Source organism: Carya illinoinensis, chromosome 3 (assembly GCF_018687715.1).
Source record: "Carya illinoinensis cultivar Pawnee chromosome 3, C.illinoinensisPawnee_v1, whole genome shotgun sequence".
NCBI lineage: Eukaryota > Viridiplantae > Streptophyta > Magnoliopsida > Fagales > Juglandaceae > Carya > Carya illinoinensis.
The window spans coordinates 6,289,283-6,305,075 of record NC_056754.1 but is presented as its reverse complement, the minus strand read 5'-3'; the positions used below and the strand labels follow the sequence as shown (position 1 = coordinate 6,305,075).

Below are 15,793 nucleotides of genomic sequence, written 5' to 3'. Positions count from 1 at the left end.
TATTTATTTGGAGTTTGGATGATATTACATTTTTTTTTTCAATTTGTTGTTTTTATTTATATTACAATGCTTGCTAGCCTTCATGGATAGATATGGATAATTTTTATGTATATTTTTTTCTTTCCTTCCATATTTTTTACTTTTATTTGAAGTTTGGATGATATCCCATTTTTTTCAATATCTTTCTCTATTATTTGTTTTTAACTTTATTATGATGATTGCTAATTATCATGGATAGCATTTGGGGAATGAGATAAGATGAAATGAGAAATATGTGAATAGTGGTGAATGGATTTCTGAATAGTAGTTAAGTGGTTTAAGTTAAGATGTTTTATTGGGTTTTGGAGAAGGAAAGAGAGAAACTTGAACAAAAATATTATAAAGTTAAAATATTGTTAGAATATAATTTTTCAAAATTATTTTTGTTTTGGAATTTGATAAAGTTGAATTATTTTTTGTGTTTTTTTTGGAAATTTGAAAAATTTGTAATGATTAGATAATGATGAGATGAAAAAGTTGATTTGAAATTAAAAAGTATTTGTATTTGAGTGATATTTAGAAAGGAGATGAGATGAGATGGGTTCCCATACGAGATCTAACTTTTCTTTAGGCTATTTTCAAGAACAAAATGTACAAATCAAGTTAAATAGTTGATATTCAAAACTGGAAAAACTTTGGGCTTTTTTGTATGTTAGGCTGAAATACACATTAGAAGGTAAGTTGGGCCTTTAACAAAAAGTGGCCCATATTGTACTGGCCTAGACTGAAATGGACCGAAGGGGCAACCGGACCCAATAGATAACAGTCTGGTCCGGTCTATAGGTGTAATTGGTCCGGTCCTGGGGTGGAAAATGGGTGGACCAAAAGTATTAGTCTGGTCCAAAAACCCCTTTTGGACTGACCGGACTGGACCAATTACACCCCTAATTTTGAGAACTGTGAGAATTCTCGTAGTGTCCAAACATGCCCTTAAGCTCCGCACATCCACACAGTTGAGCTTGGACATCCTCCATTAGAATGTAGAGGTGCCATGTGGCTACAAAGCCTAGAAATAATGTTGCATCTTTACTTTTCATCTCAAGTAAAGTGATCTAGATGTGGAAGTAGGAGAGCAGCCAATCACAATTGCATTGGTGAAGCCTCATTTGTTGTGCAAAGTTCTGATGAAGAGCATTTCTTATCTGAATTTTGTATCATTTCTGGTATTAATTAATTATTTGGGCAAGAAGTACCCATCAAGGTACATCACAGCAGATCTTGGGATGAGTTGTAGATTCAAACATCCTGAATTCAATTATATCCTTTGAGTTCCCATAGATTACTTGATACACGATTTTGAAGGGGAAGGGGAAGTGGGAGGAGGAAGAGTCTTCCCTTGGAAATGCCAAAATACCATACCTGTTGACTTAACTCTATTCTTATATTAGTTTGCTTCCATGCTTTTTCTAAAGCAATATATATGTATCTTCTTACTGTATTGTGCTTTGGTCTTCATTCAGATTGACATTCTCTTTATTCATGTGACATCTTAAACCTATCACTTTCTATGGGAACATTCATTTGTATGGTTGCATGTGACCATATTGTGCAGAGGTTTTTTACTACTTTTTAATAAGCTATTTCAGTAAACTAGCATGCATAGGCAATGCTCTTGCATATGTCCCTTATACTTGGGCCTTTGTCTATTTTATGATCAATAAAATTTTGTTTATGGATTCAAATCCCCTTGAGTGTTAACAATCTCTAGGGGCCATCGGATTAGGGGATTTTCCCCTAGAATTACCCGAGTTACACTTGCGGGAAATCCTTGCCGAGGGCCTGTGCACCCCCGGGATTAATTATGACACTGTTCCTGGACGCCCGGTGCCATGAAAAAAAAACAATTGTTTGAGGATAACAATAAAAAATTATATATAAAAAAAAAAAAAAATCAGCTATTAGCTTGAATTTTTCAAGAATGAACCAATGAGGCTTCGCATGTTACATCAGTTTCTTCTTTTACTGGACACTTTCTTTCTAGTTTTCTAGTCTCTCTTTTTTTAATCTGACCTCTAATTAATGTGAATCCAGACTTTTTGAATCTAGATGTGTTAAATTGTAGTGTAGTAAATGTCGTTTTTGGCTAGTTACTTATCTTATGCAACTCTAATTACTATAGCAGACATTGTAACTCTTCTAGTTGACTTAATGCAGGCCAGAAATTTCCGTTTCCATTGTGGTCTTGTATATGTTACGGAACCAGGGTAAGTTTTATTAGATTTAATATGAAGTTCTTACACTTTTTTATATGGGAACAAAAATTTTATTGCTAAAATGAGATAATATTGTACAAGAAAATTCTTTAGGAATTTACAGCCTGAAATTCAAGTAATAAGTGAATAATAAAAGTAAAAAAAGAAAGAAAGAAAGAAAGAAAGAAGTTAAAAGAAAAAAGCACTATAAAGAGCACACACCCCATCATACAATCCTCTCAAATCGTATATTTAAGTGATAAAACTGAGCGCTCTAACCCTCAAGAGCCCAACTATTGGGTTCCTAGTAGTTCACATATGGCATATTGGAAAAACCAACCAAATATTAAAACTATTATGTTGTCCATGCTTTCCTTTCCAACAACCAAAAAGCTTGAAACCATCTCATTTATAGTCTCCAAACTAAGAGAACGCTAGGGACAAAATCTTCAGCAACTGGACAATGCAGAATTAGATAAGTAACTGTTTCCCCAGAGTTCTCGCAATTCTCAAAATTTCCTGAGCCTATGACTTTCAGCTGAAGCGGTCTCACAGCACAAATTAAACTCTCCCCATTTTTTGTAACATTTTTTATTTGATACTCCAGCAACATCTGGCACACATTTGGAGACCATCTAAGCCTTATGTGATGAGAAACCAGTTATAATACCTTTTACCTCCTGTCCCACTGTACAAGCAGGTTTTTAATTTGGTATCATTGTCCCAAAGTCCCTGCCACATTGGCCAAGGTTAACTTCATGCTATATGCCTTTTTTGCATGAAATTCAATCAGTTGGGTTTGATTTGTGTTTGCTATTTGTACTTTGACACTATATGCCTTCTTAACATAAGGGAGTATTGATTTATATTCCAGATATATGCTCTTTCGAGCAGGAGTTCCTCGTCATGCCATCATTAAGAAATTTGCTGGTGAAGAAATATCATGTCTTGAGGAACTAATTGCAGTTCTATTCAAGCTTTCCAGGGGTGTTCGGGTGCCATTGGAGTATATAAGTTACATGGATCGTCACCGCAGGAAGGTATGTGATTTGAATAACTTGGATAAGGGTTACTAGTGGATCACATCGTATTTTATCAGCATGGTGAACTGGTACTTACCATTGATATCTCTTTTTGGTTTAGTTTAGTCATGTTATGGACCTGCTGATGCCTATCGGTTCATTAAACTTGTGTGGGTCTGCAGCCTGTATCCTCCCCCTTTTCTTCATTTCTAGTTTCTTCTGACCCCTTTTTTGTGGCTGCAGTCTGTACTTGTCACAGTCGATCGCCATGAATGGTATGCCCCTCCACAGATATACACCCGTGATGATAGTACTGGTCTGTGGACTGCAAAGCCTGCTTTTCAACCTGACTCTCATCTTCTATCCACTGGTCTCAATGATGTCGGGGGTCTGGGAGTCCAGGCCTTTTCACTGAGTGGTGGAGCTAACTGCATGGACCATTTACATCAAAGTAACAACCAGGAGTTGACTGATAGTGTTACTAGCATGGAAACAAATTGTGAAGATGCTTCTGATTATGCACAACCTCGGGATGACTCTACTGGGACAAAGAAACGACGAGTTGAAGAGGATTTGTCTGCTGATGGAAATGTTGTTTCCGATTATTCCTTGCATGAAACAAGAGAAGTGAAGTTGGAGGATCCTAATACTGTGCAAAATGCTATTTTAAGAGATTTTCAAGGTGCAACAGCAACAACAGCCAATGCTTCATTTTCTGAACGAGTGATAGAGCCGACTCTTGTAATGTTTGAGGTAATTTTCTTTGAAATATGGCCTCGTTAGTTTACACAGATCAGGTTAGATGAGATGAGATGAAAGGTGAAAGTTGAATAAAATCTTGTTAGAATATTATTTTCTAATATTATTTTTGTTTTGAGATTTGAAAAAACTGAATTGTTTATTGTATTTTGTGTAGGAGTTTGGGAAAGTTGTATTGATTAGATGAGATGAGAGATGAGATGATTTGTGAAAACAAATGATCTAATTGTCTTTATCAACTGTGTATAGTTGACTGTCCAGGCGGGCTTTTGCCCAACTAGTTTGTCGTACGTCTTGTTTTATTTTTATCATATCAGATATCAAAGGTTTTCATGCTTTACCCTCCAACCTTGCTCATAATTCCCACCACATACCCTTTGAACTTTGTTTTGGAGTATGTTCCTTGTTAAGTTGTATGAGCGTGTCAATGTGGTTCATTATGATAGCTATCCATAATTTTCTAGTAAGGGGACCACCTTTCATGTGAATATTTATGTTTATAATGTTGTTATGCATACTGCCCAACATGCTATTGACTACGCACTTTTTTGGCTTAAGGCCACCTCTTGTGGCCCCTCCAATTCAGGGAGCCTGCGGCCCCTGGGCAAATGACACATCTTGTGCACCCACCCCCTCCCCCCTCCCCCTCCCCCCCCAACCCCCCCCCCCCCCCCCCCCCCCCCCCCCCCCCCCAAAAAAAAAAAAAAAAAAACCCTTTACCACCAACATGCACTGTTGTGGGTAACAGTCGACAGGTTTGAATCCCATGGGATTTGCAAATACTGGGCATGCATACAGGGAATGTGTTTTCCATAAATATAATTATCAATCCTTATCTTTATTTGTGTGGTTTGTTTAATTGGTTGCATCAAGGAATGTGGTTCGTCAGTATTTGGATCATATCTCAGAAATCTGTAGTACTAGGCTTATGTTTTCCTTATTTCTTGGTTTTGAAGCCTCTTTTCCATCTTATATCAATGTTGTTGCTATATTTGGTTCACAGTCATTTCCCCATGGTTTTACTTTTTGTTTGTGTACAAATATATCATATATGTTAAGGTGGTGATGCCAATAAGTTGGCATGGAGGGCTTATTGCTATATTTTTACGGAACTGTTTGTTTCCAGAGCTTAGATTTTGTTAGCAAGATGGTCCTTATACTTGCAGGTCCATGTGCCACCATCGTGTATGCTTGATGGTGTCCATTCACAACATTTTTTTGGTACTGGTGTCATCATTTATCATTCTCAAAGCATGGGACTTGTGGTGGTTGACAAGAACACAGTTGCAATATCTGCTTCTGACGTGATGCTGTCCTTTGCTGCTTTTCCAATTGAAATTCCTGGGGAGGTAAGTTTTTAGGGTACATTTGGATAATGTAATGAGATGAGAAATTCTCAAAACTTCCTTCCCAAACATCATTTAAATACAGAACACTTTTCAATTTCAAATATCTAACTTTTTCATTTAATCATTACAACTTTTACAAACTTCAAAACAAAACACAAAAATCAATACTTTTTTAAACTTCAAAACAAAAATATTTTTATTTTTCAACTTTATAATATTTTTATTCTACTTTTTTTCTCCTTTTCCAAAACCCAATAAAACATCTTAATTCAAACCACTTCACTACTATTCACAAACTATTTCACTACTATTCACATAATTATGAGTTATTCCAAGTGTCCAAACGAGCCCTTAATGTCAATAGATGTCAGAAAGCATTGTCTATTATTCAGCTTAAGTTGCCCACTTTTATTTATAGGTGGTTTTTCTCCATCCTGTTCACAATTATGCTCTTGTTGCATATGACCCCTCTGCTTTGGGAGCTAATGGTGCCTCAGTTCGTGCTGCTGAGTTACTTCCTGGTAGCTTTGACTTTTCGCATTAGTTCTTAAACTACTTTTTGTTGATTTAATTTTACTTTTTCAGATTCCATATTCCATTAGTCTAATTTTGCTGTCTCACACCTTGCATAACTAGTCATATTCTAGTAGGCATATTGCATATATCTGGTCTTCTTTCACATCTGCGAATCATATTTTAATTTTGTTATTCCTGGATTGACTCTTTTACCCAGAAGAGGCATTTTAAGAAGGATTTATATATATATTATTTATTTATTTACCCTATGAGACAGAGCCTGCATTACGTCGTGGTGACTCGGTTTATCTCGTGGGGTTAAGTAGAAGCCTACAAGCAACATCCAGAAAATCCATTGTGACCAATCCCTGCGCTGCGTTGAACATTGGCTCAGCTGATTGTCCACGATACAGGGCAACCAATATGGAAGTCATTGAGCTTGATACTGGTAACTGCACTTGCTGTTGTTAAGTAGATCTTGCTTGTCCAGATGTTTAGTTTGACACATATATGATGTCTTCTGTTGTCAGATTTTGGAAGTTCATTTTCGGGGGTGTTAACTGATGAGCATGGAAGGGTCCAAGCTATCTGGGGAAGCTTTTCAACCCAGGTTTCCATTTTTATATCGCTTCTGATATGCCTCATGCCTTATTATAGCATAGCTCTGATACATATATTCTTGATTGCAGCTGAAATTTGGTTGCAATACGTCTGAGGATCATCAATTTGTCAGGGGTATTCCAATATATGCAATCAGCCAAGTCCTTGACAAAATCATATCTGGCGCAAAAGGGACACCTCTTCTCATAAATGGTGTCAAAAGGCCAATGCCGCTTGTTAGAATTTTAGAGGTTGAACTTTATCCTACATTGCTATCAAAGGCCCGGAGTTTTGGACTCAACGACGATTGGGTGCAAGTACGTATTCTTCCTAACAAAATGTTTATTGTTTCATTTTCCCCTTTCAATATAAATGCATTGGTCTCTTGAATAAGCCTCGAGACATTAATTATTTTCATGATGAAGAAAGTGGCTTTGTTTCTTTGTATCTGTTTTTATTTTGAGTTTGTATTGCTTATGCTATCTTTAATGGCTAGAGAATTCTGATATTGATATACTTATCAAAATAAAGAATTCTGATATTGATATAATATTGTGGTTCCTGAAAGATGCAGAGAGGAAATAGCCTGTATGATGGAACTTGGTGATAGAAAACGAAGTCTCTCTTTAAGTTTTGGAGATTTCAACAAGGACTTTCTTTACGTGTGTTGTTTTCCCTGCTTTACTTTTAGAGTCGGACTATTTTAAAATTCAACTTTGTGGTGTCTGTGGAGGCCTTTCAGAACTGGAATGAGAGCATGAATAAAGAACATATACAGATCTGAGGATGAAAAATAAATAGCTCTTGCTGTCCTATCAATATGCCCATGCCTTACAAGTGCATTTAGATGATCTGTTTTAAAGAACCTTACTAACTGAAGTGTAATGTTATGCCTAGTTTTGGTAAAAGCATGCATGCTTAAGCATGAAGCATCAAGGTCAAAGCACTTCGCTTGGCACTTTTTCTATTCAGCTTAAAGCTCAAAAAGCACGCTTTTATAGTTTTTTTTTTTTTTAAATATTATGTATCATATTTAACTATTAATGTTTGTCTGAACAATTTATTTGGGGACAATACCTAGGATTGTATACTTTAAGATGGCATTTTACTGCCTGTTTTATCATAGAAATCAATACCTACAATTCCATGCTTTTTTGGTTGTTACCTTGTGCATATATTTTAACTCAACTTTTTTATTGATTTTGGCTGTCAAATATCATGGTTATGCATATTCTTTTAAACACAAGAATTATATAAAATGCTATGTTGAATTTTTTGTCATGCTGGATAATTCTCCAACAAACTGAGTTACTAGGCTAAAGATACTAATATCTCTTACCTTTTAAAATTTTATTTATTTACTTTTTACTATTTTTTATTGTACATTATATTTTTAAAAAATTTACGCATGCGGTTTGTGCCTAGGCTCTAGTTGTTGTCTGTGCTTGAGTTCCCCCATTATTTTCACCAATAGTGGTTTTGCCTAGACATCAACTATTTTTCCAGGTTTAGATAATGGAATGGCGTGCAAGTAGTTATGATAAGTTTATCTATATAATCTTGCTTTGGTGCCTTTATTTGCTGTGCTTCTTGGATGATATTGTTGTAATACAAATATCATGGTTTTAAACTCAGTAATTGGTGAGCTTTCCTGTAGGCTCTTGTCAAGAAAGATCCAATCAGACGGCAGGTTTTACGTGTGAAGGGTTGTTTGGCTGGATCAAAAGCTGAAAATTTATTGGAGCAAGGAGACATGGTCTTGGCAATCAACAAAGAGCCTGTTACATGTTTCCGTGACATAGAAAATGCTTGCCAAGCATTAGACAAATATGATAACAATGATCAGAAGCTTAACATGACCATTCTCCGGCAGGTGAGCAAATAATATCTCCCATGTAGATTTTCATTTTTTTTCTTTTTAATATTTTCTTTTCGGAGAAGGGATTGAAGAAAGGCCTGCCTCAGTTTATTCATCTGCTTCCATATTCTTGTGCATTAAAAGTTTTTTTTTTATATAAGAGAGCTCTAGTGAATGAATCCTTGCTCATACTTTGATCTGCACGGTTTGCCAGGGACGTGAAATTGAGATTCTTGTGGGGACAGATGTTAGGGATGGGAATGGCACAACTCGTGTGATAAATTGGTGTGGGTGCATTGTTCAGGATCCTCATCCAGCGGTACGTGCTCTTGGATTTCTTCCTGAAGAAGGTCATGGTGTGTATGTGGCAAGGTATGAAATTCAACCGTTACCATATATCCTGTTCTTTTTTTCTTTACATGGAGGTAACAGAAACCTAAGTGCAATACCTGTCCATTAGCACCATTTTCACAAACAATTGCACGGCCAAATGTTTTTAAACTGCTAGTTTATGGATGTTGAGGGAAATTGTACCCACAAAATTTGGGTGGGGAATGATAATATGCACCAAACATCAACTTCAATTGTGCTTTTTACACTGTTGACTCGAGCCCAGTCCAATCCTAGCGTATTGCCTCCCTACTCTTTTTACATTTCTAATAAAACTTCAGTGCTTGCCATTCCAAAGTTTCAACTTATTGTCTGGCAATTTGTCAAATTTACCAGGTGGTGCCATGGCAGTCCAGTGCATAGGTATGGTCTATATGCACTTCAGTGGATACTAGAAGTTAATGGAAAACCGACCCCTGATTTGGACGCTTTTGTTAATGTGACAAAGGTATATCTGCTACCTCTCTTCTTCCTCCTCTCTCTTTGTACATGCGTACATGTGCACACAATAATATGAACTGGGATGCGTTTGTGACTTGAAAATTCAACAAGGATCTCCTACCCCTTTAACTCGCCATTTTCTTTTGCTTCTTTTCTTTTCTTTTTTCCATTTAGATTATTAGATTTTGCTAGCCAATTGGAAAACGTTATGACATGGTTTTCCGGTTTCAGGGGAAGCTACATGCTGAGTATTAAATGCCAAACATGAAGAACAAAAGGAAATAAAAGCATTTCTTTAGAGGTTTCTCTCTCTTTTTTTTTTTTTTTTAAAAAAAAAATGATAAACTAATTTTAACATAATGTGGATTTTTTAACACTTTCTTAAGCCTCACTTTGACTTCAGGGCCTCCAAGATCGTTAGTATCTTGTGGCTATATGAACTAACTCAATCGTTTGCAAGACCAACAAGAACACCAAACGGACAATTGTGTCGGTGCAAGATGCATTGACTTCCATGATATTAGTGGGAGATGCCACGGTTATTATTCATGTAAATTGATTAAACCCATGACTTATCCATATGGCTGCATTATTACTTTTATATTTTTCATATAGAATATGTTCCTTTATAAGATGCTATTTTCTGCGCACGTGAATTATCAATCACGATATACTTGTTTTTGCTTCCAACTTAAGCAAGCGCCTGGTCAGCTGTATGTGCGTGGTCAAACAGAGGCATGGTATGCAATTTCAATTTACTTTTGGCTAGTTTCATGATGCAACTCTAAACATTAATTCAGGAAATAGAACATGGGGAGTTTGTCCGCGTGAAGACAGTCCACCTGAATGGGAAGCCTCGAGTGCTAACGTTGAAGCAGGATTTGCACTACTGGCCTACATGGGAGGTGAGATTTGATCCTGACACATCAATATGGAGCCGAAAGACGATCAAGGCATTGGGCTGCGCTAACGTATGAAAGAAACACGCGGAATCGGACTAGACTCCTGACACTTTCTCCTTGGGGAAATAGCACCTTAAAAGCATAAAAGAAGTATCCTTACCTGGAATTGTTAGTTCTGACACGAATTGGAGCTTCAGTTTGGACAAAGTTATCATGGGAAATGTCCGGATTTCTTGGGTTTCGACGGGCATTTTGTTTAGAGGATTGAGAAGTGGGGATTGGAAGACAGCTAATTTAAAATATATTGAAGCAGTGTATGTAAGGTTTCATTGTAACGCTGAAAATATTCATACAAGTGAATTATTAGATGAAAAAGGAAATAAATACTCTCCCGCACTTTTTTATTTCCATGTATTGGAAAGATTTATTTTGGCTGTCGTGGATGCATGAATGCCTTTTTTTAAGCTGTATATCTTATTTATATAGATACATTTTGCATCTCAAATTTCCCATCCCCAAGCGAGCAAATGTTTCTCCTGCATATTAATTTTTGAGGGGATGCTTTAGGAATGGGCATCGGCTTTGTATTTAATGGGCTTCAACTCTCTCTCTCTCTCTCTCTCTCTCTCTCTCTCTCTCTCTCTCTGGACTCTAGAGGTGGCAAGAATTGCTGCTAGAACCCCAAAAAACATTTTAAAACCAGTAAACGCAACCTCTACAGTATGTCCAATGTTACTACTACTTACATAACCTTAAATCGGTTTTTAGATAAGTGGTAGATGTGATAAGTGACAGTCAACAAATTACTGATGTTAATAACTTATCACTTAAAAGCCACGGAATTAGTTGTACTTACAACCAACGGTAAGTCGTGGCCATAACTTTATATATAGATGTATATGTGTGTATATATTCCTACATTCTTTTGCTACAAAGCTTTTCCCATTTTGGCCAATTGCAAACTTTTGCATCAATGTTAGAGAATTTTATAGAGCTACTTGGGCATTTTGTGATACTCTGAGCCTGAATCAAGCAGGTTTGGACGTACAGAGCTTCGTTTACTACTCTTCATGTGGGAGTCAGCGGTGAGTAGTCACTGACAGCTAGAAACTGCCACGATGGTGTTGTAAGTGAATGAGATTTTAATTTGATAAGGACGGATCGATTTTTGCAGAAATCTGTCATGTCGATATAAATAACGAGAAAGTACAACATGACGCACTCGTAAGGGCTGAGGAAGCAACTGGCCCGTCGGTTTTATATCGATGAATGTACATACGTTGCATCCTCAAACTGTGACACTACTGCATATATAGCTCGGTGAGTCCCAGAGACTGACTGACTTTCAAGCTTCATAAAATTCTAACTGGCGAGCATCACTGATTCCATAAAATCTACAGTACTTCTGACCAAGCAACAACGTATAACTGTAATAACTAAAATGAGACTACACTTAGAAATAAAAGCATCCACTCTGCATTTTCTGTCTCACTCGGAATTCAAGCACTCGCCTTTCTGATCATTTTTAGTCACCCAAGTGTAACTAGAAAAGCATCCTTTTATCTTATAATCATCTTTTAATGTGCCCCCCTAATGCAGAGTCTATATGTTCTATATATTCTATAGAAAGATACCATTTGCTTTTATTGTTAATAAAACTGGAAGTCAAACATTTGTTCCGCAGGCAAAATAAAAAAGATTAAGCTCATTTCAATCTCCATAATGGACCACCAATTATATGTTAGAGAAGAGACAAGTACATGAATATATAGCATATATAGGAATTAAAACCAGAATATATAGCTCATGTTAAAGCATTAATGAGATAAAAGCTAAGAATGTAACTAATTGATCATGATCCGTCTCCAACCCGACGAATTATTTGACAGAGCGTCATGCTCTACATCTGCCACCCGATCACTATCAGTACTTCTAAAATTCCACAAACAACCAAAAGCAGCAACCTGATCCCAATCACGTTCTGTCCAGCACCCGAGTAATACACCCAAGTATTATATGGATCAGTCTCGTACAAATTCCCCGGTACACCTGTGACATAAATGAATCTTGGTGGCGGTGGTGGTAGTGGCTGTGCCTGAGTAGTGCAATACGGTGTGGAAGGATTCTTTGGAGGTGCCGGCGGCGGCGGCGGAGGTGATGGTGGTGGCACAGGCATCTGCGGCTGGGCACAGGGGTTCACGCAAGGGCATGTTCCGCACTTTATTTCAGCATTTGCTTCCTGAGGCACCGATGTTTGGTCCAACTTCTGTGGAAAGGTAGTACTCATTGCTAACGAAAATGACATGAACAGAAAAGGCAGCAGCATGAGAAGTTTCTGAGGGCTCGAGCAATGTGTTGGTGATATCATTTCCCGGGGAAAAGGACGCGCGCGTGACTGATTTTTCGTTTGTTTATGGATGCAGACGGGTTGATCACAGAGAGAGAGAGAGTCGAGCCAGAGAGGGAGATTACATGAAGAGAAAAGGAGAGCTACTGGATGTGAGAACTGAGGCCTAGCTTAATCGGTGTATATGACAATATGGCTTACGTTTGGTGCATGGGGAAGTTCAACGCCAAAGGGTCTTGTTATTACCACACTATTAATTTTAGTTTTGTGCAAAAATGCATAGGTGAGTGCTGAGAGGGACTTGTTATAATGAGCCTGTTTAAAGGGGGATGCAATGGCTTTGAAAGCGAATTGCATGTGGCTGTTGTAAATGTTGGGGGACCTTTGCATGTGTCGATAGACATGCTGCATTTTCGAGGGTTAATAGAGCTAAGAAAAAGGGTAATATATATTGTATAAGAAAGTACATGTTACTACAAGTTGCACAAAAAGATTATCAACAGCCCTTACCAGAAAGATAATTACCTAGAATATGTCTTTTCCATCTTGATTTCTTCCTAGCTAGCTTTGGTAAGGCGGCCAGACTGCCTTTAATGAGCCTCTTTAGTTGATGAGACAATAGGCATATGTTCCTTGCCATATGTGGTACCAATATCTTTTTGTTTTACTGTCTCAGAAAGAATATATACCTTAAAGTAAGAATATATATATATTATGCGTTTTAATGTCTATGAACTAAGATGGTGGAGATATTTTATGACAAAATTAACATGATGAAAGAGCTAAGTAAGTAGGGAAATAGACCATCGATCCCCAAAAATGATGACCTTATAAGAACGATGGATATTATAATGATCTATTAATGTTTTTCAATGATTAGCTTCGTTACTCCTTTGTTACAAGACTAGGACGCAGAAAGATCGGTGACTGATTCATCCAGCTAATTAATTATCAATGAAGAAATTGAAGAAACATATCAGAATTGAACTACTTTTGCACCATAATATATATTATAAATTAAGGAACCTTCAATTAAAATTTGCTTACGCATGGGTCTCACCACCAACTAGAGATGAATGTTGCACTTTGCATAAAGTGTAACTCTGGCATTATTCTTCCACTTTGGCTTTCAATAATGTAATGCTCCATCGCCCAATATCACAGTACTGTAATAGATTTATATAATCATCTTCTACTTATAAATATATATATATATATATATATATAGCTCGATCGAGCATCTTATAATTGCATGATCGATCAACTACGAATACTAGAGGACGTAGTGGAGCACTTTTTGTTTGTGGTCCTCGTACGTGTTAGATCTCTCTCTCTCTCTCTCTCTCTCTCTCTCTCTCTCTCTCTCTCTCTCTCATCAGTTTGATCTACTTTTAATCAATTTTTTTGCCAATCAATGCAATATATTCGATCCTCTGTCTTAGGAATTGCCTGTTAATTAAAGTGCGTGACGACAAACAATAATTAATGAAGTTTTAAATCGAAGATAACTTATAATTATTATGATATCGATCGTTTCAAAGAAAGAGACATCGATGGATATATCATGTACAGGTAATAAATCTGATCATTTTTTTTTTTTTAGTAGAAATCCAAAGAATCGAATGGGAATTATCAGAAGATTAATGTGGCCGTGATATTTGATTAGTGAAAAGTACTTCGGTGATCCAACGTACGTACCATTACTACTTACACCTGATCATCGATCAATATCGAAGGGACATCCGTTTCGGCCCATCTCGTTCATCATCGATTCATCAGACCGAATCATATACCCATACTGGAAAAAGATCAAAAAAGCATATATAAGCAATATAGCTTTTTATCTTTTCCATCGAAGCAATAATGAACCATTCTTTTTATGAAAAATTTTAAGCATAAGGCAACACATCACACTTTTTTTTTATTTTTTCTCTTGCTGTTATATAGATGATGAGTAGAAAATTTTAATTAATTTAAAAAGATAAAATAAAAATTTAAAAAAAAAAAAATATATATATATATATATATATGTGATATGTGATCAATATAAAAACATGCACTTAGAAAATAAATACAATTTTTGTTGAAAGTAATGGCGTGCATCACTCACTGTATCCCACGAATGCTTAGTGATCAGGAAGGGAGCTGGGCCAGGTATGGTACTGGGTATTGATGGAATTAGAAAAAAAAGGACAAAAGTTAGGAATAAGAAGTCCATGTATATTGATGAGTGATTGAGAAGCTTCACAATGCACAAGCTCTATTGACACACCCCACACATTAAATTAGGGCAATGCTAGGGATCTTGCTGAGGGATTCCGTTGTCTAATCCTGCTAATCTATATATTTTTTTATTTTTTTATCATTTTCTAACACTTTTAAAATATTTTTTAAAAAAGAAAAATTCACAATATTATTAAACAACACTTTCTTAATCACTAAGTTAAAAAAATAAAACAAATGGGAGCGGTACTGGGCAACATGATCCCTATCTTTTTCCATTAAATTAATAGTATCATCTTCGTTTTCGATACTACTATCTTTCCTCTCTCTCTCTTCCTTATCAACAACACTCCAATATTAAAATTAATAAGAAATTCTATTTGCAGTCCTAAGTAGGGGATTGTGTATGCAATCTCATTGATAAATGAGGGTGAAAGGAGAAAAATATCTTTTTTAAAAGGATATTATTGTAATTTTATATTATGGTGTAACTCTCAACCAATCAGGTGTGTAGTCCTTTTTACACCAACAAATGAAGAACTGCCACGTAGGAGTAATAGCAAAATTGAATTTACTCCTACATGTAGGTGATTTCCTTTTATTTCTTTCTGTGATCTCTTCCCTCCTCTCTCCCTCCACCCATGGGCTCTCTCTCTCTCTCTCTCTCTCTCTCTCTCTCTCTCTCTCTCTCTCTCTCTCTCTCTCTCTCTCTCTCTCTCTCTCTCCAAGCAAATAATCTCTCATTTGAAATTCCTCTCCCTCTCCTCCGATTGTTGCCCCCTCAACCTCAAGTCTCATGCGCAAACATCAAGCGTTCCCAAACAACCCAACTCTTTTGAGCAAAGTCAATAATAGATCAGAGGGTTTTCCTATATTTTCGTCTTTTGTTTAATTTTTCTTCATTCATTTTTCTATTTGGTTGTAGAGAGCTAGTTTTATCAAATTTTTTTACAACAAATACCACACAACCATCCCATACATGCTCTCTCTCTTTCTGTTTGGTCAGTTTTTACACTAATTTTATTGCATTTTAATCTTTGTTTGGTTGCCTAGAAAACGTGGGAGTGATTTCTATTTGGCTGCTGAGAAAATGTGAGATCGATTTCTGTTAAAATGAGCTTAGACTATAATTTTGGGGTAGTCCTTTCGAACCCC

The 15,793-nt window shown here is 36.5% G+C and overlaps 2 protein-coding genes across 2 annotated transcripts in view; one reads left to right on the top strand and one right to left on the bottom strand.

Annotated features, from left to right (window-relative positions):
* Window positions 1-10,495, top strand: part of LOC122302872 (protease Do-like 7) — a 39,370-nt gene extending 28,875 nt beyond the window's left edge. Inside the window, exons 13-24 of the mRNA XM_043114320.1 lie at window positions 2,194-2,243; window positions 3,106-3,271; window positions 3,497-4,006; window positions 5,179-5,361; window positions 5,780-5,882; window positions 6,155-6,325; window positions 6,408-6,487; window positions 6,567-6,794; window positions 8,135-8,350; window positions 8,550-8,707; window positions 9,062-9,173; window positions 9,967-10,495. Coding sequence (XP_042970254.1) covers window positions 2,194-2,243; window positions 3,106-3,271; window positions 3,497-4,006; window positions 5,179-5,361; window positions 5,780-5,882; window positions 6,155-6,325; window positions 6,408-6,487; window positions 6,567-6,794; window positions 8,135-8,350; window positions 8,550-8,707; window positions 9,062-9,173; window positions 9,967-10,143 — 2,154 coding nt within the window. The 3' untranslated portion in view covers window positions 10,144-10,495. The remainder of the gene's footprint in view (window positions 1-2,193; window positions 2,244-3,105; window positions 3,272-3,496; window positions 4,007-5,178; window positions 5,362-5,779; window positions 5,883-6,154; window positions 6,326-6,407; window positions 6,488-6,566; window positions 6,795-8,134; window positions 8,351-8,549; window positions 8,708-9,061; window positions 9,174-9,966) is intronic.
* A 1,473-nt stretch (window positions 10,496-11,968) lies between these two features.
* LOC122302643 (leucine-rich repeat extensin-like protein 4) lies at window positions 11,969-12,436 on the bottom strand. The gene has a single exon (XM_043114012.1). The coding sequence runs from the start codon at window positions 12,434-12,436 to the stop codon at window positions 11,969-11,971; it is 468 nt and encodes a 155-aa protein (XP_042969946.1).
* Window positions 12,437-15,793: the final 3,357 nt, after the last annotated feature.

Bases quoted from the DNA above. Each gene is read 5' to 3' on its own strand.
- LOC122302643 (XM_043114012.1), bottom strand. From the start codon at position 12,436: ATGATATCACCAACACATTGCTCGAGCCCTCAGAAACTTCTCATGCTG.